Here is a 24,818-nt window from a genome sequence, read left to right as displayed (position 1 = left end):
AGTAGGCAAGGAATTACACAGTCACAAAGTATTCACCTCACCCCAAAAGATGCCATTGCTGCGCGTAGGAAATTTGGTTTTTTAATTTAGTATCTTAGACAATTTTGTTTAAGGGCAATTCAAAGTAAATATTCATATACACTAAGCCAATCTAATCTTCCACACATACGAATCTGGTGTACAAAAATAAAAATATATAGCAACGTAGAGGACCCAAACGCTCGCTTTCAGAGTGTATAAACCGATTTGAGGCCCGAATTGATTTTGCACATTGCATCGGAATGAAGTTGATACTGCAAATTATGAGATGGCACACGCATGAGTATCTTCAGCTTCTGGCCGATCTCCAGAATGGCCATTTCGTTACTCCCGTTGGCCGTCCACACCGCTGTAATGCATACTTTCTATATCAATGTGGATCATAGTTAATACACTTACAGATCTTGTTGCTCTTGGCACGTATGTTGATCACAGCGCCGCAGATGTCGTCGGAGTATTCAAAGGTCTGGCCCACCATCATCAGGAGTATGTCCAGCCAAATGCGATCCAGTTCCACCTTGGCACTTTTACCCGCGGTGACCAGCCAGCGACCACCCTTGATGTTGGCCTCATCCTCCCACATTGGTCTTTGGGATTAGAGTATTTAAGTTAGCTTCTAACAATGTGCAATGATTGTATCCTACTTAATGCCCTTCTTGAACATGGAGTAGTCGCATCCAATCTTCAGCTCGGATGGGGTCTTGATGGTATAGTACAAGCTCCAGAAGGTCTCCACACTGTCGATCTCGGTAATCTCGTTCAGCATGTCCTTCCAGTGCTTGGTGCGATCGTTTTCCAAATACCACAGCGTCCACACATGCTCCAACGGATGCTTGTACTCCACCTGGCATAGCTCTTCATCAATGGACTCCTGCGATTTGCTCTCCTGTGGCACACCTTCGTGGTGCTGATGCTTTTGGATGTTGTCCAGCTGTTGGTGCTGATCCTGCTGCTTCTTGAAATCAAAACTTTGCACTTGTGCACTGGCCATGTTGTTGTGATGATGGTTTTTATTGTTTTGCTACGAACAGATTACTTTAATTTATATGGTGACCTCCGCAACGGTTGTGGTCTCAACGAATTTAGTTGGGATTCGAGTGGGGATTGCTTACTAATAACCAGAATTACTTTAGCACATTTTTCTAAGACCTAAACGAAACGTATCGAAAAGAAGGATGTGAAAGAATGACACACGCACAACAAATGAGGTAAAATAAGCAGTATACTATGCTGGTTTTATGATATAAATTATTTTTATTCATTTATAAATACTGCAAAACTTAAGACAAATCAATTTACATATTGTTAACATAGAAATGCGCGCTTGGTTCTTACAAAAATCATAACATACAAACTGAAAATGTATGCACTCTATATTCAATGGTCAACTTAACACTAAGCGGAGGCACTAGAGAAAACCAATCGAAACAGCTACGGGGTATACAAAAATTAAAAAAAAAGGTTATTCGTAACCATTTTTTGAAAAGTATCTCAAATAGATTCATAAATTATTTCAGACCCATAAAACAGCGGCTGCATCCTCGTTGGATAAAGTGGAGAAGCGCTGGTAGCGATTCGCATTGCGGTAGGTTTTCGAGGGCGATGGACCGGTGGAAATCTGAGCTTGAACCTGCACTTGAATTTGTGTCTGGTTTTGCATAGGCAGCCCCACCATATTCAAGCCGGACTTTAGTGTGGAGTTCCTGCTGTCCGAGGACATGGATAGGCGCCGCTGGTTGCCATTCATCAAGGTGGAACTCAGGGGCAGGCCGACATCGTGAAAGGAGCTAATCGAACTGAAGCCACTCTCATCCTCGGTACTGGAACCGCTCTGCTTATTGCTGCTGGGTTTGCTATTGCTATTGCTATTGCTGATGATATTACTGATGGCTGTGTTGCTGGCGGTGGTCTGGGTCTGCGTCTCCTCGTCCGTTTCCACTTTCGAGGAGGATGATGCCGTCGAGGAGATGGTGGAATGCACGGAACTGTCGGTGGAGCTGCGCAGCGATAGCCGCGAGTCGCGCATGTTGTTGGCCCGCAGAAAGATGAGTTCCGCATTTGATTTCCCGCCCGGTGATGGTGTCTCCAGTGTGGCACTCATGATGCTCGTGGAATTGTGCAATGGTGGCGTCAGCAGTGTCATCACCGAACTGGTTTTTCCCTTGCATAGACGATGATTTCCCGAGGGCAGCGATGAAATCGAAGCAAGCGAGTGGCGCGGCTGTGTGAGATCTGGCTGCTGTTCCGAGGTGTGCAGTAGATTCCTTATGGTTCTGGCCAAACGAAAGGCCTCCTGATTCAGCTTCTCCTCGGCTGCCTCCGGTGCCGATAGCCGTGACTTGCAACCGCCACTGCCGCCAGACTTCTTTGGGGATCGACGCCTTTGGCGGAGGGAAATAAATTTGCTTATTATTAGTTTCGAAACTTATTAGCACTGATATGGATGTCAGCTTACCAAGTGAAATCCTTGAAGGCATTATAGCTGCCGGCTGGTGCAATCGTCTCGTAATTATGCTCCTCATCCATGGCATGCATTGATTTATTCAACATCAAATTGGTGCTGCTCCGGGCGCGTAGATATGAAGCGGATCCGCCACTGGAGGCGTCATCATCCCGGGCATCGCTCTGCAGCGAGGTGTTGCCCACTCCATGGACATGATGCAGACTCTTGGAGCGGGCAATCTGCTCACCATTGCGTTGCGTCTGCTGCAGTTGCTGCTGCAGTTGGTATCGCTCAAAGAAGCGGGCTACCTCCTCCATCACCGCGCGGTACATCTCGCAATTGGTTTCGGTCTGAAATTTAGGATTATAAAGTGATTTAGAGTCGTGAAAGGTTCATATTGCTAGTAGCTTTATTAGGCTAGATTCAAGTATTGTATCTCTCTCTTTGGGAATGTAACCTCAGAAACTTTATGGCCCATATTTTAAGTGTGCTTTCAGCTCTGTGTTGTCTATAAATCTTCATGTAAATCCTATTCAATCGACCTTTCGCCGACCAACTCATTTCCAACTTTGCATTTCCCCCTCCAAGTCGTACAGCTTTGCTCCAATGTGCCAGGTCATTGCTTTGACACATTGATAATGCATTTGAACCGATGACTTTAATTTATTATTTATGTTAATTATAAATGATTTTGCTTGGCAGCAAACATTTGTGGAGCAGCAGTATCAGCATCAGCATCAGTATGAGCATCATCATCAGCCTATAAAAACTTTCACTTGATTTGTTATCGCGCCCCTTACTCTGCGCATTTCTCTTCACTTCATTGTGCCTGTGGGTCTTTGGGCCATATCAGCATCTTTGGCCAAGTTGATGGTGGGGTAATGTCAGTTTTGGTTAACTTCTGTGGGCCAAATTGTCTAATTATCAAATGCCATTCGAAACTATGGCGCTTGCCAAATTGGCAGAGACCTCAAAAAGGCGTTAAGATTGCCGATTGCCGTCACCTGGCTGGCTGGCACACGCCCACCTCCCATTTGAAAATTGGCCAAAACGGGTGGGTATATATATGTATGTATATATATGTATATATATGTTGGTTTTTGGAGGGGCTTCTCACACGATGCCAAAATAGTTGGTGTCTGGCTGATTATGTAAGTTGGCGATGCATTCGTTGCTATTGCAACGCTTGAAAATTGTTGCTAATTTTCCATTGGACGTTTTTCCGTTTTCGGAGGTTTTCCTACTGCGTGTTAGCCAGAGGTTTTCATTCGAATTACGAATTGTTTTCGTGTGTCTGAGATTTATTTGAAAATGATGTGGAAATTGTTGTCGGCGCATTACTGCTGCTGCTGCTGCTGTATTTGATTTCGAATTTGTTATGCTTTGTTTAATTTCATTAATGCCCAAAGTGTTTCAGCCATTGTCGAGCAATTGGAGCTGAGAGGATTCGGATTCGCACTCGCACTTGGATTCGGATTCCGATTTTGATTCCAATTCGGACTCGCTTGGCCTGGCAGCAGCTTCCACATTCAACGCATTTCCTGGCTACACCGGTCTGTTCAGTCTGGGATCTCCACGGTGCATAAATTAAATGCGGTTCCCTCCCATCGACTGCATCGTCTACTCAATCAATCAATCAATCTCGCCTGGGTTCCACCCACGCCTGCATGGTTTTTTCGTTTCATTTATAATGGCAAAACGTTTTTCCAACGCGGTTTTCCTGCCTTCTAACCCAGTTTAGTTTTCCGTTCGCCAAACAAGAAACGTAGCAAACTACAGAAAATATTTATCTTTTCTTATTATTTTCAATTTTTTTTTTTTTTCTGGTCACTGCTTTGTTTTCTTTTTGCAATTTTCCAAAGCGCAGATCGCCGGCTTTCCAAGTCAACTTCATTGGGGCTCATTTAAAGCGCATTAAATCGAAATGAAAGCGTAAATATTTTCGCTCTTTCAGCGGCATCCGTTGGCTGATTATGCGTTGCATAGAATAGCCTCGAATTGAAAGTGTTCGGAGGGGAGAAACTGACCACGTTGGATCCCAGATCTCAGCGTAACCAATGTGAACGTTGAAGGTCATTTTGTCGGTTTCGAGTTCAAAGTTCCATTCGGTCAATTGGGAGCAAAGACGGCTTAGTGCACTGGTCTAGTTTTCGATTGGGGAAAATCTCAGACAGTTGGGGAAAAATTAGTCATGGTCATATCTCAGCAGAAGTTGAAATATTAGATTTATGGCTTTTATTCCGGCTTATAATATACAAACATAAGTGCCAAGCTACTGGATTTTTATTAGTTACTTATAATACCCAAACTATTTAAAGAACTATAAAGATAACATAAAACCCAAGCTACTGGATTTTTTAAGTTGTTTATAATACCAAAACTAATTTAGGAACTATAAAGATCCTAGAAACATCCCATTTAAAGTGAGATTCCCACGAATTCTTGCACTTCGCATTACCCAAGCTAAAAAACCTACCTATAATTTGTAAATTCTTTGCAGCAGATTTAATCAATTCACTCTGTGTGAGTGCCTCTAGAAATCCTGTTTAAGCATTTTCAGAATGCCCAAGTCACTTCATTGATGCCCAACTTATTATTACACACCATATAGATACCAATCAGAATTGTTAAGATTCAATCGTGGCGCTTCTCACTTTAACAGTAAGGTTCTTCAGACGGCAGAAACCCGTCAGCTCCATTAGCAACCTTTTGTGAGGAAGTATAAAATTAATGCAGCTGTTGGCCAAAGGAAATGGTCGAAAGACAATGAAAGACACACGATGACCAAAGACCAGAACAAAGCCATCCATAGAAAAGACCCGACCGACCACACTGCGAGTCTATAATTAAGCGACCGAGAAGAATTCTGCCGCCTAATTGCGATGGGGCAGTTGGGAACTATGGGGAAAGGAAGTGCCTCGATTGGTACACAGGTAAAATATTAAACAAGATTAAGATTATAGGTACAAAGGTGTTTTTATATAAGAAGATATTTGGAGTAGTAGATATTGAAAACCTAAACCTTGCTTTTAAAGAAATACCCTTTTCTTAAAGCTTGCTTTTATAGAAATACCCTTTTCTTTGAACTATTTAATTTGCTAGAATAAAACTATTCCCAATTAAAGAATTCTTCACAAAAATTACAGTGTAAAAGAACAGAACCTAACAAGCGAGTATGTCTGATGACGGAATCGCTCTCCACATCTCGTACATTTCCATTTCCATTCCGATTTGAGTAAATTAAGCGTGAGAACTATTTGAATAAAAAATGCCAGAGACAGGAAAACAGGTTGATCCAAGGAGGGCAGCAAAACAGAAGTGTTCAGCCAAAGCAGATCGAGATCGAGATGGGGTTTGTTGTGGGGTTGTGGGGTTGTTGGGTTCACTTGGCACTTAACACAGTTCCCTCCACGTCGAGAACAGAAATCACAAGTCACGTTTGTGTCTTGAGTCTTTTGTTTGGTTGCGGATTTTTCTTGGTCTGCCTTTCGCCGGCTCATTCACTCACCTGTTTCAATTGCCAATGCAATGTATCCACCTGATTCTGCAATATGACAGCCTCGACATTTAGTTGATGTTGTTGTTGTTGTTGCTGCTGATGTTGTTGCTGTTGTTTTTGTTGTTGTTGTTGTTGTTGTTGCTGCTGGTGGTGGTGGTGGTGGTGCTGATGTGGCTGCATTTGCTGTGGCAAGTCATAAATGTGGCTCTGGATGTGGTGGCTGGGTGCGGCCAAGATGTTGGCATCCTGCAAATGTTGTCACAAATAAATACATACATATATATATGGATAAGTTAAGGAAAAATGCCAGAAAAATGCGCGTTAAATTAGCCGGGCAAAAACGAAAATTGCGATTTGAAAAATGTTGTCAAAGTGTTGGACAACCACCCAGTGGCTGGTTCGCTTTTAATGCGAAATCCCGCCTATATGAAAACCACCAAAAGCGGAAAGGCTCAGGTGAGCAGCTTTAACACCAGCCAGACCATCCAAAGTTGTACAATTAATTAGAGAAAATTATTTATACAATACTCGCTCCTCCTTTGTATTTATTTTGTACTGCACGTTACTCCACACACACTCCATGGCATTAAATTTCTGGTATACTTAACATTTTCCACATTTATTAAGGCTGTGAATATAGCCAGCTAGCTGGTCAAGCGCATAACCCGTTTGACTCTGGCCAACCATGTTTTCATATAACTTTGTTTTTATTTTTGCCCCTTTTTTTATGTTCACGGCTTACTTTTTCTTTTATAACATCATTTTTTCAAAGACTTTGACCCACAACTCGAAATTTTAAATGGGGAAACTTATAGAAGTTATTATAAAATGTGAAGAAACAAATTAAAAAACAGGAAAGCAGTAGATTATGAAATGCAGTTAAACTGGAAAAGATTTTGCTAAATTTAAGCTAGTTTAAGTAAAAAACTGTATACAAATTTTCTATTGACAAACTAAAAACCATCGAAGTTAACAAATATTTACAAAATTGTTCATAACTTTGTTTACATAGCTAGTTTATTAATAAATGATGGAGTAAGCCGAAATAAAGAAAACGCGAAAAAGACAATTACTCTTCAGGTTGCTACATAAATCATTTGAAGTCTGACCTCCAGTATTTGGACCAACTAATGATGTAATCTCTCTTAGCCCACTTTTCACGCCCACGCTCACGCCCACTGCCCACTGCCCACAAGGCAAATTACCAAAAAGACATAGACTAAAAAACACACACAAAAAAAAGAGTTTTCATCGAATTTGATTGCAAATGTTTGCTTTGTTGTTATTGGCACAATGCAAATTATCATTTGCGGTTTTCCAGACTGCCACGCCCACACACAGGCCACAAACGCCCCCCGTTCCAGTGCAGCAGGGAAAACCAAAAAATGTGGTCAGCTCAAAACTCAATTTGGTGCAATTTTACGCTTGTTAATTAATGCATTTGCAGTTTATTTATTTTTTTTTTTTTGTCTTGCTGCTTCGTTTTTGGTTTTGATTTATTGATTATAGGCATAACGGCCAAAAACAAGATTTTGCGGGGAGATGAAATGATTTTGTTGCCCCAAAGGCCAAAAAAGGAAATAAATAATTGTTAATGAACAGCTTTAAGCGTGTGCATTGGCAATATTCATGCTATTTGCTTAAAATATTGTATCCGTAATTATGGCTGTTCGACCATATAATTTGTATACAATTTACTTTTCACCCAATGAATCAACTAAACACTTTTCCGGAATTCAAGTGTTGAAGGAAGAATATTTTTTCCCGATTTAACTGCCTTTCTAACCTAAAATACTCTTCCCATGTGAAAAACTTATGTTTCCCATATTCCCATTTATGCATTCTTGTATTTCTGCCTAATATGCATATGAGAATATTCCCAGAAATTAAGCACACGGTTTTCCTGCATTCCGAGTTACCTGAATTACTTATCAATTATTTTTAATGCATTTTCATTTGGTTTTAATTAAAAATATCTTTGGCGAGCACAACATTTTCATTTCCATGGCACTCTAAACGGAAAAGCAATTATGCAAGAGTATAATGCATATAGAAAATCCACTTCTCAAGTAATCAGTTTTCAACTTTGGCTCCAGACTTTTGCAAGCATAATTGGATTCTTGTGAACTTATCTCCCACATTCTCGACTCCAACTAATTTGCATGGGGTGGAGCTCGGAACCCAAACAAACTAATTAAAATGCGCGTTACAATTCACAGCAGAACAAGCAGGTAGAAAATAGTGCAAGAATAAGTTTATAATGCGAAGTAGACTGGGTTATGTAACCCCATTCCGGAGCCAAGACTTTGGCATCTAGAACTTGCCTGTTTTCTTCGTTGGCAACAAAATGTCAATTGCAAATGCAATTGCCGTTCTGCAGTTAAAGAATCTTGCACATTCCCATCTCTATCTACAGATTTACATGTGAATGCAAGGGATGTAAAGCTGACTAAGATGACAGTGGGTATCATTGAAGTAGTTCACTAACCAAATGAAAAGGTTTTAAAAAGCTTTTCTATTAACTTCCTTTTTCTCATTAGCTATTTAACTCTGTTTCTAACTCTTGCTGACCTAATAAAAATAATTGTTATACTTAAGGTAGGTAGATAGGTTTATGTGATTAGTTAGTTTATTAGTTCCCAAACTCACTGTACGCTGAGAGGGAGCCCAACTTGCCATCCTTTGCCCCCCAGCTCGTCAATGTGCTATTTATATGTAATGAAATAAGAGCGCCGCAACAAGCAGAAGAAATCTGCATTTCAAATAGGCAGCAACAGCAAAGCCAGCCAACAATTGCATGCTCCAGTAATCTGCAATTGAAGGAGATTTGGGTGGGAGGGGGCAAAGGGGGGAGCCATAGCAACAAGTGTGCTAAAAAGGGTTGCCACGCACGAAAGAGATGGGTAGTGCTGGCACGAAAGAGATGCAGCGATGATGGCCAATTCCCAGGCCATACATTTGCCATGGAACTTGGCTCGTCTCCATTACCAACTCCATGTCGTTGTTATTTAAATTGTTTTGCGCTAGAACAGCATGTTAAAGGGGGCGGGAATGCATGTGTGTGTGTGAGTGGGTGTGGCTGTTGGGGAAAAAGGGTCAAATAGCAGTTCACGCTTCGCTGGCGAGATCGCCACAATCTCGAACAGATCCGACTCGGTTTATTTAGTCTGCAATGCGATCACAAAAACATTTCTGACTAAATAACTAAGCCCCCATTTGCTCACAATGAAGCTGCAACTAATTAAAGTGTTGCAACAGGAAGTGGAAATTGAAGGGGTTTTTTTTCTCTATCAAGAGGCAGGAAGGCAAACAGGAAGATGGGCAGAACAAAGTGCCATTCTATTCTACATATATTTCAGAAAATCAGTTTACACTTTAAGCTAACAAACTCATATATTAAATATGAAACTTTCCTCCCCGTCATGCATAAAAGTTATGCAAAAGGGCTTTAAGTTTTTGCATGTTTCGCGTTAAAAGCAAAGTTTATGCACAAATTGCTAACCCCAACTAATTGCCGGCCAAATAATGTTATTCATCGCCAAGACCAAAACTCGAACTAACTCGATTAAGGGCTTAAGATTTTGCATTATTTCGCTTTTAGCCATGCCTGGCACACTTTCAACTTCCCCTTTTGTATCATTTTCAAGGCAAACACACACAGACAGACAGAAAGTGCAAGGAAATGGGTAAAAATGAAAATGCTAAGAAAAATGAGCTTGAAAATATTATGCCATTACAATGAGATGAGAAGCTGTAATGAGTGGGTGGTAAATGCCTGCTTTTGCTCAGCGATTTGTAAGCAGCTGCATTCGGAGCGCCTCGAATGGAATTCAACTTTGGATTTCGCTCCATCAGCGGCTGTATGGATAATTGTCATTATGGTAATGGTTAAAGATCTGCATTTGGCACGACTTTCTCACATGACAAAACCAAAAACAAACACACAAAACAATGACAAACTGGAATTGTTGTGGTTTTTTAAAGCTGTTTGTGTCGGCAATCTAAAAGATTCGCTGATTGCTGTTTATTATTACGATGGCTTTTGCCAAGGAATTTCTGCGCATTTTTATTGCAGGGTTTTTGTTTGTTTCGTTCGTTTCGTTTGTTTTCCGTTTTCATTTTCATTTTGTCATTTGCACGGAAATTGGGTTAATTTCAAAACATCATTTTACTCCAATCCCAATCCCACTTCCTCGCACTCGCACTTGCATCTGTACATTTGAACATCTGAACATTTGAATGTTGCGTGACGTGTGCCCTCAGCTGGAACTACGAGTATTTTCGACCAAAAAAGTAGCTTCAAAGTTGCCAATGATTGGCTTGAACGTAGTTCAAGGTAATGCAATGTGTCAGTGTCTAACGCAGTCTACAGTGAAAAGAAATCATTACTGTTTTCTGCAAGAAAGAACTTTACTTAAAGAAAACAATTATTATTATTGGAACTTAAGAAAAAACCTAGTTGAAACTAAGAGGCAAGTATTATTTAAAGTAGTTTAATCCATGTATATACATTTTTCACAGTGCGCTGCTGTGGTCTCTTCCCTGTTATAAATGTGTACAAGTATTCAAGCTATTCCCGCCAATTGCATTGACAGTGAACCAAAAGCAAAGCCAAAGCCAACAATCAGACAGACTTGGCTTTTGTTTACTTGTTGTGTAAGCTGATTTGGTTTTAGCCTGGCTGTTCGGCGGGGTGGTTAAATGTGTTTTAAATGGCCCTCTAATGGGGCTCGAACGCAGCCCTTTGTTGTTTCCTCATTGTCTTGCTGGGCACAGAATCCCCACCTTTTTCAATTATTCACCTTCCTGCTTTTCTTTTGTTTGTGGGCGCTGGCCGACACGCCCCCTTTGTTGGCCGCCCTTTTACGCATAATCTATTTCAATTGTCTGACCTTCCAATGTGGCGTTTATTTCGGGCGAAATGAATGTCGATTTATATACAGGGTAGTGTATTGAAATTTAATTAATTTGATAATATATTTTGCAATATTGGTAATGGATCTATTTAACGTGATTTATTGTGGAAAAATTATGATAAATTGTTTGTAAGAATAAAAAAGGATTTAAAGGAACAAGAAACATGAATTGCATTACATTTTGATACGCAAGTTTAAGGATTCTACCTTTACCTTTGTAGCTAACTATGTAATAGATACTAAATCAATTTAATGAGATAATTATTTAATGAAAGACTTTATTGAAATTCCCTTGTTTTAGCCACACAAGTAACAGAACTTAATTAACGAAATGCTTAAGTGATATCCATTTGATTGATAGCGAGCATTAAATGAGACACCAAAAGTTTTCCCAACTGACAGACGCATATATTGTATATAAATATATATAAGTTTTTCCCCTGTCAATCTGTCAATGTACCATTCTGTCCAACCGCTTGTTCCGGTCGCCTGTCAATCCGAAATCCGTAAGTTTCCTTTTTCATTAAACTCCGTAAGCTTTGCCCGTAACTTTTCCGGCAATCTTTCAATATTTACCCGCGGCTGTCATACAACCGCCGGCTGTTTGTATTTCCACCTGGCCGTGTAAATATTAATTGAACAAACTTTGAGTTCAGGCGATAATCAGGTTTAATTGCCGCACACACTGAGCCATTTATGCGTTTAATGTTTAATTGTATATCAAATGTATATTTTTGCCAGTTATCTAATATTCGCTGTTTACTTTACACGCGATTATTCAACTCCCATCTGTTTGTGTTTACTTTGTCTATTTTAATACCTACAGTCCGCATATTTCTCTTTGTCAATCAATTTTCAATTCATTTTTTGGCAGATATTTTTTCTGTAATTTCAGAGCTTTCTTTCGTTCAATCAAAAATGGTTTCAATTGGCCTGCGGCTGATAGTTGCAGGCACTTTTTACAGAACTCAAGAGGCTGAGGTATATATCTTTTTTTTTTAGCAAATTTGGTTCGCTCCCTAGGGCGAAACACTTGAGAAATGTTTTTCGAGAGTTTCTATCAGAGTTTCTTTCTTATTTTTTTGCGAGCTGGGAGAATGTTTCTTGCAAATCACGCAAATGGATTGATTACGCCCCTTCGCAATTCGATTAAACTCGCTGTCCGTGAGCAACTTTCCGTTCTAATGAAGCCAAAAAAAAAAAATAGGAAAAAAATATAAAGCCCCAGAGAACTCAATTGAATTAATAGAGAATTCCCGATTCTCGATTTCGTCGTGGCCCCGAGAAGCCTTTTCTTCACGCCTGAGATTTGGCCAGATTCGAACTGCTTTCTGACGTTTGATGTTGATGGCTCTCCACCATTCGAATTGGCTACACGAAATTAAATTTTCCGATTTGATTGAGTGCGAAAACGTTTTTCCAGCCGGACTTCGCGTTCCAACTCTTTTTTACGTTTTCACAGGGAGTTTGCTGTGGGCCGAAGACTTGTTTTTTTCACGGCATATATACGTATACGTATTTTTTTTAAACATTATTCCATAAAGCCATTGGCCTTCGGTGACCAGGCAAAGGAGGGGCACTGGGGAAAGGTGGAGGGGCAGAACGGAAATGCAAAGCGACAGGCAAAGTGCGCAAAGAGCGGAACTGGAAAATTGTGCTTGCCTATTGACGGATGGTTTGGGCCAGGCCCAAACCGAAGCGAACTGAACTGCACAGAATGCTTCTAACCAACTCTACCTGTTTTTATCAGTTAGTAGGAATGGGTAGGTAATTGCATTCTCTTCCTCATTTAAGTTTGCCCTTTACTGAAGAGTTATTAAACTTAGCCATGGCCGCAGCTGTTTGAAAAACTTTAAAGCACTTTAAGCTGATTAATTTAACTTCTATCTTTGCTCAGAGAACTTAAGAATGGATGAAAATAGTATAGACTACAATTAAATGTAAGCTATAATGTAAGCTATTAAAACACTTAAGACGTTTTTATTACCTTTTCAATATATTTATCTGTATGTCATAGATGAAATTCCCTTTTTTTTAGTCTGTAAATATTGTAAGCAACTTTAATGATACGATTATTTAGATTTGATTTAGGAGCTTTAGGTATTTACGTATTTTCGGTACCTTTTAGCACCACCTTTTCTCGCTCCATTAGCTGTTATTTTTATTGGCTTCTATGCTGTCGTTTGGCTCCATTTCGTGGGGCTTTGTGCTCGCATCAATTTAATTCACTCAGCGCCCAGAATTCACAGTTAAACGCATTCGCACGACCGCTCCTTATGTTACTTACCTATGTTACATAGGCTGAAGACCCCAACTCCCCATTTCCCCACCTCCCCACTGCAGTGTGGAGCCCCATTTATTAGCCGCTTTGGCTGGCACGTTCTTTTTAATTTTCTGATAACTACAAATAGGTTCGACACTCGTGCAGCAAATTTTACCGCTGCTTTGGAATAAAGGTTTTTTTTTCTGTGCGAAGCAGTGAGGAAACATTGGGGATATGGTGGGGAAACAGTGGGGCCTGCAGGAATAAAGGGGACTAAGGTCTGAACACCCTGTGCATAAATGATGAGCTGAACAGAGGTTTCAGCACGATTTTTGATTTTTTTTTGTCTTCGATTCTGGCGTAATTTTTATGTTTTTTTCTGGGTGAAGAATGGTTTTATTTATGCGCCTCTTGTGGCTGCCACATAATTCAGTGTGTTTGTGTATGTGACGGGTTACATCAATTGTTGGCAACCTCCTTTTCTCGAGCTCCTCCGAAAATGCAATTTAATTGGGAGCACTTCGGTGGGCAAACTCTATGGCAGGCACCAGCCAGCACCACTCATTCATTCTCTTTTCCACTGTTTGCCGAGCTAATGTCAAGGATTTCTTGAAACCCAGTTGGCTTCAAGGCCACTCGGATTTGTGGGTGGTTGGTTGTTTTTAGGAAAAGCGGGTGGTTGGGGATTAGCAGGTGAGACACTTTAGAGCCCCAACACGCTTCAAGTGTTCTGCGATTTAGTTTTACGATATTTCTCTCCGCCTTTTATTTTGTTTTGTTTTTTTTTTTGCATAATTTTGGACTTGCGCTTAAAGTTTCAGTTCACGTCGTCGGCGACCGCAGCTAACTTCAGCATTTTTACATTATTTATCAGGCACGCTACACCATGTGAGCATCTCAGGCAATTCATTACGTATATTTTTATTTTTTATGTCTTTCGGCAAACTCTTTTTGGTTTCCAGTGCTTTTGGGCAGAATTCACTTTTCTGGTGTGCGGCTTTTTTTTTTTTTTGGCAAAAGGTTCAACGAACTGAATACAAAAGCATATCAAAGTTCATCATGAGGTGAGCAAAGCCATTTGAAACTAAGTGTGTGGCATATGGATTCAATTGTCACATTTTGTGGCCCGCCCACACATTGTTGTAGAATCGAGTTGGGAACTTGAATGATATATCATAAACTTTTAATAACACCTAATTTTTTAAAAAATATTTTATGTTCAAATAAAACTCTCTCCAAGCTGGAAAACATGATCGTATCCACATAAATGTAATTAAAATGCGCTGAAAAAACCAATCAACCCAAGATCACCTCAAGATCTAATGCACTTGGGTTATCGCCGCAATTATAGATCAAATGCCTTGCCACTGCAAACACACCTTATATAAATGCCCAGCACTCCCCAATTCACATCCAAACTCAGATTGTCCAACCAAAAAAAATCACAAAAAAAAGATATAAACAAAATAGCTGAGGAAATCCAAGAAATATGCACAAAAGAGCCGGCAAGAAAAAGAGTAAAGCGAAAATTACATAATAATTCTTTTTTATGTGTCTGTCCATTCGTTTGCCTAACTCGACTTGCAAAATATATTTTTAAATTGTTTCCTTTTTTGTTTTTTTCTATTTAAGCAACTTCATAGCGCTGTCTTTTTCACTCGGCTGTTTTTATGCTTGAAAAATTGGGACAGCAATTTGCACGCTCTCGACGGCAACAACAAAAAGCATCAACATTTCGAATATGTTTTTTAGATTCTAACGGAAGTCGCGTGTTGTTGGCTTGTTGGCATTTTTGTTGCTGCTACTTTTGCGACCATTTTGCGCGACTTGGGCGCCGCTGATGACCCATGCTAAATTGGCTAATTGCGTTTAATTACCACTCAGCATATATTCAGCTGGGAGCCGCGAATTCGTTTGTTAATTATAATATTTTTCAATTCAAGTTAATGTGCGTCTGTAGTTAGACGGCTCATTAGCGTCTTAATTTTGGCCAGCAAAATTGGAGACATGAGTGGCCAAGAAGCACTTATGAAAATGGAAATCTAAACGGGAAGTCAGGAAGTGAGTTGCAGAATCATTGGGAAAATGAGTGTGGGATGTTCTTTTTGGCTAAAAGAATTATTTTGAAAATTATATTTCCAGTTTATGCTAATAATAATAAATGCATGAAACATAAACACGTTTAATTGCTAATAAAAATATGAAAAGCATATAAACTAAGTGCAGTCTATTAGTTCCTTTATTTGCTTACTTGTCGCTTGTGCAAACGCCACAAGTGCCATAAATTCCACTCGAATTCCATTCAACCTGAACTAGAACTTTAAATGGCCATAGAGAAAGTCTGGCCATAAACACTATCTGCGAGATACTTGGCGCGCTTGCAACTCAATTCGTGAGATACTTTTCAGCCCGACAGATACAGATACATTTACAGATACAGATACAGAAACAGAAAGAGATACATTTACAGAAACAGTGGCGGCAATTAAAATATTGTGCATGGCAAACTGTAAACCATGAGATTTATGAGCCGCCAAACAGGCAAAAATACAGCAAAAAAATAAAAAAAAACGAGCGTGCAAAATAAACTAAATTTAAAGAGCTCTTTTCCCTTCCGCCAACAGCGAATGCGTGTAATTTATGTCGCAGCCAAGAAAGATAAATTCCGTACCAAAGTGGGGAAATAGAGCTATAAATGTACATACATAGCTGGCGAAATGTGATACGGAATGATTAATTTGATAGGCTGTAGGGCAGAGAGCAAAAAAGCCAGCATCCAGCAGAGCCCTGTTTTGCTTATTAGTTTGTGTATCTCGCAGATACTTTTTGTTAATGGTGTTGCAGTTGTTGCTGTTGCTGCTGCTGCTCGGACTAGTGCAACACGTTGCATGTCAATGGCCATAATTAAGCATGCGAAAACGTAGCAAATGAAAACAATGCGGGCAAACCCCACTACACAGCAAAAAAAAAAGGTTTACTGACTAAAAGAGGAAACTATGGTTTATACTCATTATGTTACTTTAAAGTTGTTAAATTGAACAAAGGAGTATACAATTATTGTGTTTTAAATGATTTTATGATTTTTCCTTTACAATATTCCTTATGAAATTTAAATTTATTAAACACAACGTTATTTTTGCGAGTGCACTTAGTTTCCATCTCCATTTCTAGCATTTCTGTGCGGCGCTCTTGCCAGTTTTCCATGCATTTTGGTGGCAGCTCTGTTGGCCATTTTCATTAATGGTCTGGCTGCATTGTGGGGTGCAGTTGCCTCCCCTTTTGGCCTCCCCCCTCCCTCTCTATCTCCCCCCGCCCTGCCCCAACCAGCAATGTGGTTGATCCCCTATCCCCATTCCATTGTCTTGCCGGCTGCATTGTTTTGGCTGCATTTTGATTTGAGCCACAGCATCCACAGATATGCCTTCGCTTTTCCTCCGCTTTTCCACCGCATTTCCCCCCTCTCGCGACACCCCGGGGCTATCATTATTTCAATGTTCATTGCTCGTTCTCTTTCTGCATTTGCGCCATTCTATCTTTCTCCCTCTGTTGCATTCTGCATTCTGTTGTTGTTATTGTTGCAATGCAGCCAAAGAATTCGCAACCTCGAGTCGAGATCTTTTTCCTCTGTCACTTGGGGCATCATTTCCATTCCATGGACCACCGCCCACCGCCCACCACCCAAAACGAGAACCACCCCCTATTATTGCCCCATGACCTTTATAAGCTGCGCTGTTGACCTTATTTGTTTTGGCTATCTTTTTTTGGGGAGGCGCTGCTTTAAAATGAAGCTGAAACTAAGCAACTTAAGCCCTGAAATTAGTTATGAGCCTCTGGCAAACAAAAGGTTTTCTGTGGTGAGTAAATATAAATTAATTTAAGCACAAGGCAAAATAGTCCTATGAGTAATTTAAATATTTTCGCTTCACTGGGTTTTCTTGTTTCCCTGCAAAGCTTACTTTTCACACGCTGTCTTGGGTTTTGAAAACCCTCCCAGAACCCTTTTCAAATGAAATTTCACATTTTCCCACAAAATCTGTCTTTGTTGACCCTCTTTTTTCATGTCTTTCTCAGCTTGTTTAAAATGTGTTTTAATCTAAACGTTGTTAATTTAGTTGTTACGCTTCAGACGCAGCCAAACAAAAAATCAAAATCTAGATAAAACAATCGTTTTCATACAAAGAAATGTTATATGAGCAAAAAGGAAAGGAGTTTCTCCGCACACAGAAATGGAAAATGCACTGGGGGAAAATGTGGGCAGTTCCTGCTTTGATTGCTTTGATTGCGTCTTCATCGTGACATATGTTCGCTACATGTAATGGGAGAATTCAAGAAATGAAGACAAAGACCAAGGCAACCAGAAGAGCCGGCAATTGTTGCTGTTGTCGAGGCTAGAATTTATTAAATTGTGAGCATAAAATGTTATCAAAATTATAAAGAATGAAATGTAAAATGTTTTCAAATATTATTTACACACTGTCGGAATGAGTCATATTTTTCTGAGATTAATACTACAGAAAGTCTAGCGTATTCTACTCACACAAGTTCTAAGCCAACTAAGTTTTAGATATTTTGTTATCAAGAACTCCCAGTTATTGAAGTCCCACTGTACTTTTCGCCGATCGCGAGGGTGGTTGCTGAAGGGGAACGCGGACAAACGCAGCGAAACGCGTTCACTGCGGGTCCAACTTTTTTTTGTTTTTTGGATGGATGTTTTACTTTAATTTCGGTTTACCTTGTTGCTCCTATTGTTGTTGTAGTTTTGTTATCGGCGCAATTCCGCCTTTTGAAATTTGCTGCTCTGCTGAGCGGTTTTTTAAACCAATTTTTTTGTTGTTTTTTTTTTTTGCGGCCGTTTTTGTTGTTATTGTTTTACACTTGATGAACTCGCTGTGAGCCATCACACTGAAACTGCAGAAAAGCAGACAGAAAAACCCAGAGAGAACTTGTCTCTCAGACTTTTGTTATATGGCATAGATGGTCATGGTCTGGCAGATTCACGCCAGTAAACTTTGCTTATAAACCTGCCAGTTTTCTTGTGTTGCTTGCAGGTTAATTTAAATTCTAGGATTTTTGTATTAAAAGCTAGTAGTGTATCATATAATTCACTCATTTCAACTTTGAATAACTAGTAAAAATCTTTACTGTACTCATAACTTTCAGTTTTTGCAGCGTTTACTTTCGTGGAAAGATAAACATTCAATCCAAAAATTCTTAAACAACAAAATGAAAAAAAGTTCATTTAAATACATTGTTTACTTTGAGTGTTGGAGGAAATAAAAATAATGCTAAAATTCATGCCAAATAAATCTGATATCTGCGAAATTTATGTCTGCATTTGATTAATTGACTTAATAAAGATAGACATAAATTTCGTGCAACAGATATATGGCTGCTAGAATTTCCATTCGTTTGAAGAGCTTTAAATAGCATTCCCTTCTCTTAGATATTTCCTGATTTTTCAGCAATTACTTAGTGGAAGCACTTGAACCTGTTTTCCCCGTATGTGAAGCAATTTTTCTATTACCAAACCTAATTGTACTCTACTTTACTTATTTTCCTTTTCACTTTCCAGGCGTTTAAGTGATTGCTGAAACGCAAATAAAACTTAACTAAAAAATAAAAAAGTAAAATGGAATGGAAAGGCAAACTTTATTTAAACCAGTCCAAAGTAAACGCTAACTATTTCAATGTGTCAATCCGAAAGCGCAGAAAAGTTGGTGAGATGGCCAAATATTATGGCCAAATAGTTTCCGGCTTGGGAAAATGCCTAATGAGACTGCGGCGATGAAAGACGTTTTCACGATCAGGCCAAAATGCAAAACGACTTGGACCAGCCATCGCGCTCACTTTGTCAGTCAGTCAATCAGTCATCCAGTCATTCAGTCATTCAGCCATTCAGCATTGCAGTCCGTCAATCAAGAGACTTGCCAAATGGAAATACTTGGCCAAGTTGAGATTTTAGCCATAGAGCCATGGAGTACGCGGCCAAATTGGAATGCCAATGCAGACACGAAGCTCCTTTTAAAATATTTCCCAAATTGTCTTGACAGTTGCGATTGTTACGGTTATTCAATCTCAAAATAATCTCAAAAGAAAAGAAATTGTTATGATCTCTTCAGTTTCAGCTTCTTCTTCGCCTTTTATGCATTTCATTCATTGCACTCACAGCCGGTCTATAAATGAATAAAACATTCAAGCCAAGTTAACCCATTTCTGCATTCATCTTCTCCTCTCAGTGTTTTTCCCTGTTTTTTTTTCTCTTTTTTTTTTTTTTGGTCTTTTCCGTCCATTTTCAGTCCATGCAATTTTCGCACGCGTTAGCCAGGCTATAAATAAATATCACACTTGTCGAGGAAATTCTCTCTCTGTGTCTTCCTTTGCTTCACGATTTATGTGGGAGCTTTGTGGGGAAAATCGGGGGGCTATGTGGACTGGTGGTGGGACAATCAACTCCCTGATGCGTTTGGTGACCAGCGCCAAGTGCACCATATTCATTCAGCAGACACATTCATTTTATTCCTTTGCTTTTTTAATGGCTCTCCATCAGTCTTGGCCCAAAAGTTACCTGGTTTTACGGCGTCGCACTGAGTTAAATGCACCTAATTCATTCAGTTTTAGTTTCTTGGCTTTATAAATGCCAATAAATGTTCGTCGCAAATGTTTCCTATTTGTATCTTGTTTTAATCGATAAATTGTATGTAACAATTTTATTTTTGTCTTGTTTTAATCAATAAATTTGATGTAACAATTTTATTTTTGCCTTGTTTTAATCAATAAATTTGATGTAACAATTTTAATGGAGAGTATAAAGAAAGCCTTCCTAACCAAATTAGCTTTTTCGTCATGCTTCAATATATATGCACTTTTTTTTCCACTCTTTGCGTAATGCAACCTGGGGCAAAGTGGCGTCTGCACTTCTGCAACGCCCCCTCAGCACTTGCAACACCCCGCACCCCTTTTTGCCCCACTTCTGTGACGTTGACGATTGACGAGCAGATGGAATGAAATTGTGGCCGAATGGCCGCCGGGAGCACTCTTTCCATATCCCCCAGAAATCGTATATATGTACATATCCCCCACATATCGTACATATTGTACGTATGCGATGATGCGGTGATGAGGCCTGGGATTTCCAACGAAGTGCTATAAGAAATTTGGTGTTGCTTCTTTCGCTTTTAGCCAGCGAAAATAAATAAAGCTGCAGATTTATATGGACATCGTTTCAAATGGGAGCATGTGAGATGAAATTTGCATTAGCTTACGGAGTTTATGGTAAGCCAATGAACTCTGTAAAAAGTGTGCCTCAGTTGTGGATTTTATATAAGGGAATTCTTAGAGCAACAACATTGCTTACTTCGACTTCTTTCTTCTTTACCTAGTAACTAAAATCGAATAAATTTTGTATTAATTTCTTTTGTATAAATAATATATCTTCTCGTTCGATAAAGTAGAACTTGCTGAGCATGGGTTTTTATGACCCTATTGAAATTCACGAAGCTAGATCAGCTTTTTAACTTTTTACCTTATTGAAGACTCTTGTCACTTGGAGCATTTATGCGTAGGCACTTTTTACGCTTCGCCTCAAACTTCATTTAGTAGCTTGATATGCGATCCCTTATTATGCTACGAAATTACCTTCAATTACACTAAACGACAATTAGAAGAGGCAAAAAAGCTACCATGTAATACTCATACTCTGGTCATGGTCTTATAACTGGCATAATAAAGACATTTCAGCGATATGACAATCTTCGAGCTAAACGCACCGAATCACAAGAGATTATGATGTATGAATAGAGAAGGGAGTAGCCGAAAATCAAGGCTAGGAAATGCCATACTTAGTGTAATTTGGAATACTAATTAAGGCACTTGTCATGCAAATTATAAGCATTCAAGCGCAGAAATCCACACACAATAAGATTGTAATGCAACACAAATGAATTTCGCAAGAGATAAGTTTAAAGATTTGTGCCTATAATTGAAAAATATATTCGAATATGCCAGTAAAGTTGAAAAGTGTAATTAAGCATTATTTGCCAAGTTCAAGGAGGATTCATGGCTAACAAAAAAGTTAGTTGCCGTAACTTAGCTCGACTTCGATGGGTTCAGTGCCAGATGGATTGGGTAATAGTATGCAACCCGTAAGGTCAACGTAATTTGACTTCTATTCACGCCTGCCAGCGATGGCCATTGTAGTTGGTAAGTCAGCTGTCAACGAATGCGGTTTGTTGTCGTTTTTATTTCTTATTTCACCGCCAGGCAATTGAAAGTGAAAAGCCAATGCAATGAACTCTCCACCGCGGGAGGATGCAACTGTGGAGCATGCAACTCCTACACCACAAGTTGCAAGTTGTAAGTAGGGAAAGCAGCAACAGCAGCAGCAACAGCAGCAGCAACAGCAGCAGCAACAGCAGCAGCTGCGTTAGAAAAATTCAAATAATGCGACAACGGAGCCATTCAAGTGTGGCCAAGAGGCCGCAGCGACAACGAAACCGGCAACAATATCAAGTGACAATCATAAAGAAAAAAAGGAAAATATAAATATAAAATAACAAGCTTTTGCTGCCACTTTTTCTCATTACGTTTTATCGGCAGCTATTAAAGCCGCAAAATCTTGGCGACATTTCGTAATGAGGCTTGCGATTGGGGATGGGGAATGGGGGATATCCGATTGCCACTAGTTTTGCATGCCCAAGACAAAAGGCTATCAACTTGTTGAATGTCTGTTGCCATTGCAGTCAGTCCCAAAAACGAAAATCGTTTTTGGCCTGGGAAATCGCCAGTCCACAATCCGATCATTAAATTATGGCCTGACCTTTGCACGCAGTCGCTTTTCAAAAACGCCCTAATGAACGCTCTAGGCCCAAAATAACAAAAAAAAAAAAAAAAAAAAAACAGAATATAGAAGGGGCTGAAACAACACACGGTAATTCTTTGGCTAATTGCCGCTTAGGCCAAGACCTTGCTAGCATTTTCTTTAAACAAAAGTTTTGCTTTCGATGTTTACGCTTGAGTTTTCAGCGGAATCGGTGGGTGATTATGGCATATTTGCCAGAGAACGAATTGAGGAAATATTGTGATTGTTCGATAAGGTCATAGGTGAGGGGAAAGCGCGGTGGGTTGGGGGGTTGGGGGGTTGTGTGATGACGGCATAGGCCTTCAAATCAAAGGAAGTGAAAATTGGAGGTGGAAAACGCTAATTTAAGGGCAGAGGAAACATAAAGAATTCGCTGTAAAAACATGGAAAATTTTGCAAACAGTTAAAGGAAAATCAAGGAAGTGAGGCAAAGCGGAAAATTATTAATAAGAAAAAATGATTAGTAAATTAATCATGAAAAAAAGGTATCAAGAACAATATAATATGCAACATTTCTGATAGCTCGTTCATAGTATTATATAGAAATTTGAAGTTCTTTTTTTTTATTGAATAACTTAAATATGCATTCTCCATTTTTGTAGTTTGACATTTTTATTGCTCATTTAATGAAAAGCAAAAATAAATTTATGTTTTCAATAAATCAAGTGAAATATGGCCATTTATTGAAGTTCCCTGAATATTTTAATTTGTGATTTATAAGACACCGTAAAAATATTTATTAAATTTTGTATTGCCTTAATTGAAAGATAAATGAAATTGAAACATTACGGAGGAAAAACATTTTCATTTAAGGTTTTTCTTTACCAATTTCTTAGCTGCGTTACCCTGATGCAACTTTCAAGTCCACTTGATATTCGCAGCTGAATTCGTTGAGACACTTAATAAATGTTACATACACCCCTTCCAAACACTTCAACCCCCCAACTATCCCCCCTTATCACCCTTATCAATGCCAAGTGAAGTTTACTCTCCAATTTCGACCCACACACACACGACACTTTTCGCACATAAATCAAGTTGACCTTAAAAAATCAGCGAAACATAAACTTTGTCATACCATGGCCAACAACAACAATAAAAACAACAACTGCAAGACGCCAAAGGAGGCGAAGAGTGAGTGCCAGAGGGGCGGGTGGGAGAGTGGGGTTGTTAAGGGGAGGCTGTCAAGGCTACGTGACAAACAACAAGGTGACATAAATATCCAGTTGCTCCAAAAAGGAAACTCAACTTTTATTTCTTTAATGCCAAGGCAACATAGCAAAGTGCAAGGGAGCCGGGGGGATGTGGGGCAGAGTGGGAGGGGGGAGGCGGAGACGCGTTCCACGCAAAGAAAGCATTAAGTGATACAGTGGGCACTCGCTTAGCAGAACTTCTTTAACTTCCGAAACATAAAAAAGTTAAGTTAAATAAATAATTACAAAAATGCATAATAACATCGTACTAACTTTGTTATGTTGTTTGTTAATGACTAAAATATAAAATTAAAGAGGTTTCCTAATCTAAAAAAAACGTTCACATTCTTTGTACGTCTATTTAAAATTGTAGTAAACACTTTTATAAAGTACTTCCCACTTATATTTATTGTTGAACCAAATAAAAACATATTCAATTTCACAAATAATTTTATGATAATTACTAGCGCCATCTTTAGCAAAAACTTTTATAGCTGTTTGTGTAGCCCAACTCTTTTCTTATATTTTTTTTTCTTGAGAAGTCTAGTTCCGAGAATTCTTTGTGGCGCGGAGACCACTGTACTACTGTACTAACCTGCTGCTGTGCTGGCTGATGTGTCGCTTGCATTGGCCAGACGAGATTGAGATTCCTGGCGCACTGTGCCGGTGGTTGCTGTTGGGGATGCTGAGGGGTGAGGTGGAGAGCGGGGTGGGGCGGCTGGGCGGCGGTGAGCAGCTGATTAGCGGCGCCAAAGTGTATCATGTTGGCGGTGTGACGTCGTGCTGGCAGAGCGGGGGGCGGGGTGGCGCAGGGGGAATCCTGTTCGCTGTCTCTCTCTGGCGATTCCTGATTCTCCAGCTGCTTTTGCTGCTGTTGTTGTTGGTCTTGCTGTTGTTGTAGTTTGGCCTCGTTTGCTGGCGGCTTCTTGAGCAATGTCAAGGCAGTGTTGTTGTTGTTGTTGCTGCTGCTGCAGTTGTTGTTCAGCGAAAGCGAACGCGCAAAAGAACTTTTGAAATAGCGACACGGCATCTGGAAATCAAAGTCAAGATCCGTTGTCTGCTGCATGTTTGTTGTGGTTTTGTGCATTTCTATTGGCTAAAACGGGATTTCTTTATTTATCTATATTTGAATTTTCCCTTTTGTTGCCTCTTTCGTTGCTACTTCTTTTTTTGGTCTCTTTTAAATTGGCATTGTTGATGTTTTTTCCTCTTTTGTGATATTTCCCTTTTGGATTATTGCATTTTTTCACGCACCCATAAGTTCACTTTCACACACACTCACACACAAATCAATTTGTTTTTGACACTCGAACGATTTGTTTCCAATACAATTTAATAGAAATTCAATGGAAATCAATTTCAATTTCTGCGATTTATTCGCGCGCGCACAACACTAACAAAATTCATAAAGCCGGAGCTAGTTTTTGTTTTCGTCCAAATTGTTGAGCTTTTCTGCACTAAAATACAGAAGTATTGGGCAATATTGATTCGTTTAATTATTGTCTACTGCGTGCTGTTAATATTATATGCTTTTAAATCGCTTGTTTTTTTAACTTTTTCACAATTTGCTGCGTCTTGAAACTCGCGCGACTTTTCCCGGCCGAGGTG

At 39.5% G+C, this 24,818-nt stretch overlaps 2 protein-coding genes across 2 annotated transcripts; both read right to left on the bottom strand.

The window, feature by feature from the left end:
* Positions 1-59: 59 nt before the first annotated feature.
* LOC120447502 (eukaryotic translation initiation factor 4E1) lies at positions 60-1,210 on the bottom strand. The gene is made up of 3 exons (XM_039628902.2): positions 684-1,210; positions 439-626; positions 60-388 (listed from the first exon to the last, which is right to left on the bottom strand). Exons 1-3 carry the CDS (start codon positions 1,028-1,030, stop codon positions 228-230), a joined length of 696 nt encoding a protein of 231 aa, XP_039484836.1. The 5' UTR covers positions 1,031-1,210; the 3' UTR covers positions 60-227.
* Positions 1,038-24,818, bottom strand: LOC120447501 (homeobox protein 13). The gene is made up of 4 exons (XM_039628901.2): positions 23,806-24,818; positions 5,991-6,227; positions 2,495-2,832; positions 1,038-2,420 (listed from the first exon to the last, which is right to left on the bottom strand). The coding sequence occupies exons 1-4, from the start codon at positions 24,295-24,297 to the stop codon at positions 1,553-1,555; spliced, it is 1,935 nt and encodes a 644-aa protein (XP_039484835.1). The 5' UTR covers positions 24,298-24,818; the 3' UTR covers positions 1,038-1,552.

The sequence above is a fragment of the Drosophila santomea genome, chromosome 3L (assembly GCF_016746245.2).
Source record: "Drosophila santomea strain STO CAGO 1482 chromosome 3L, Prin_Dsan_1.1, whole genome shotgun sequence".
Classification (NCBI taxonomy): domain Eukaryota; kingdom Metazoa; phylum Arthropoda; class Insecta; order Diptera; family Drosophilidae; genus Drosophila; species Drosophila santomea.
The sequence above is the reverse complement of the archived record's forward strand: the minus strand, read 5'-3'. Positions and strand labels throughout refer to the sequence as shown.

Excerpts from the sequence above, each read along its gene's own strand:
- LOC120447502 (XM_039628902.2), bottom strand. The coding sequence starts at position 1,030 with ATGGCCAGTGCACAAGTGCAAAGTTTTGATTTCAAGAAGCAGCAGGAT. Across the intron at positions 627-683 it reads ATGTTCAAGAAGGGCATTAA|ACCAATGTGGGAGGATGAGG; the intron begins GTAGGATACAAT and ends CTAATCCCAAAG. Across the intron at positions 389-438 it reads TGCCAAGAGCAACAAGATCT|CGGTGTGGACGGCCAACGGG; the intron begins GTAAGTGTATTA and ends TATGCATTACAG.
- LOC120447501 (XM_039628901.2), bottom strand. The coding sequence starts at position 24,297 with ATGCACAAAACCACAACAAACATGCAGCAGACAACGGATCTTGACTTT. Across the intron at positions 6,228-23,805 it reads ATCAGCCAGCACAGCAGCAG|GATGCCAACATCTTGGCCGC; the intron begins GTTAGTACAGTA and ends CAACATTTGCAG. Across the intron at positions 2,833-5,990 it reads TGCATTGGCAATTGAAACAG|ACCGAAACCAATTGCGAGAT; the intron begins GTGAGTGAATGA and ends CCTAAATTTCAG.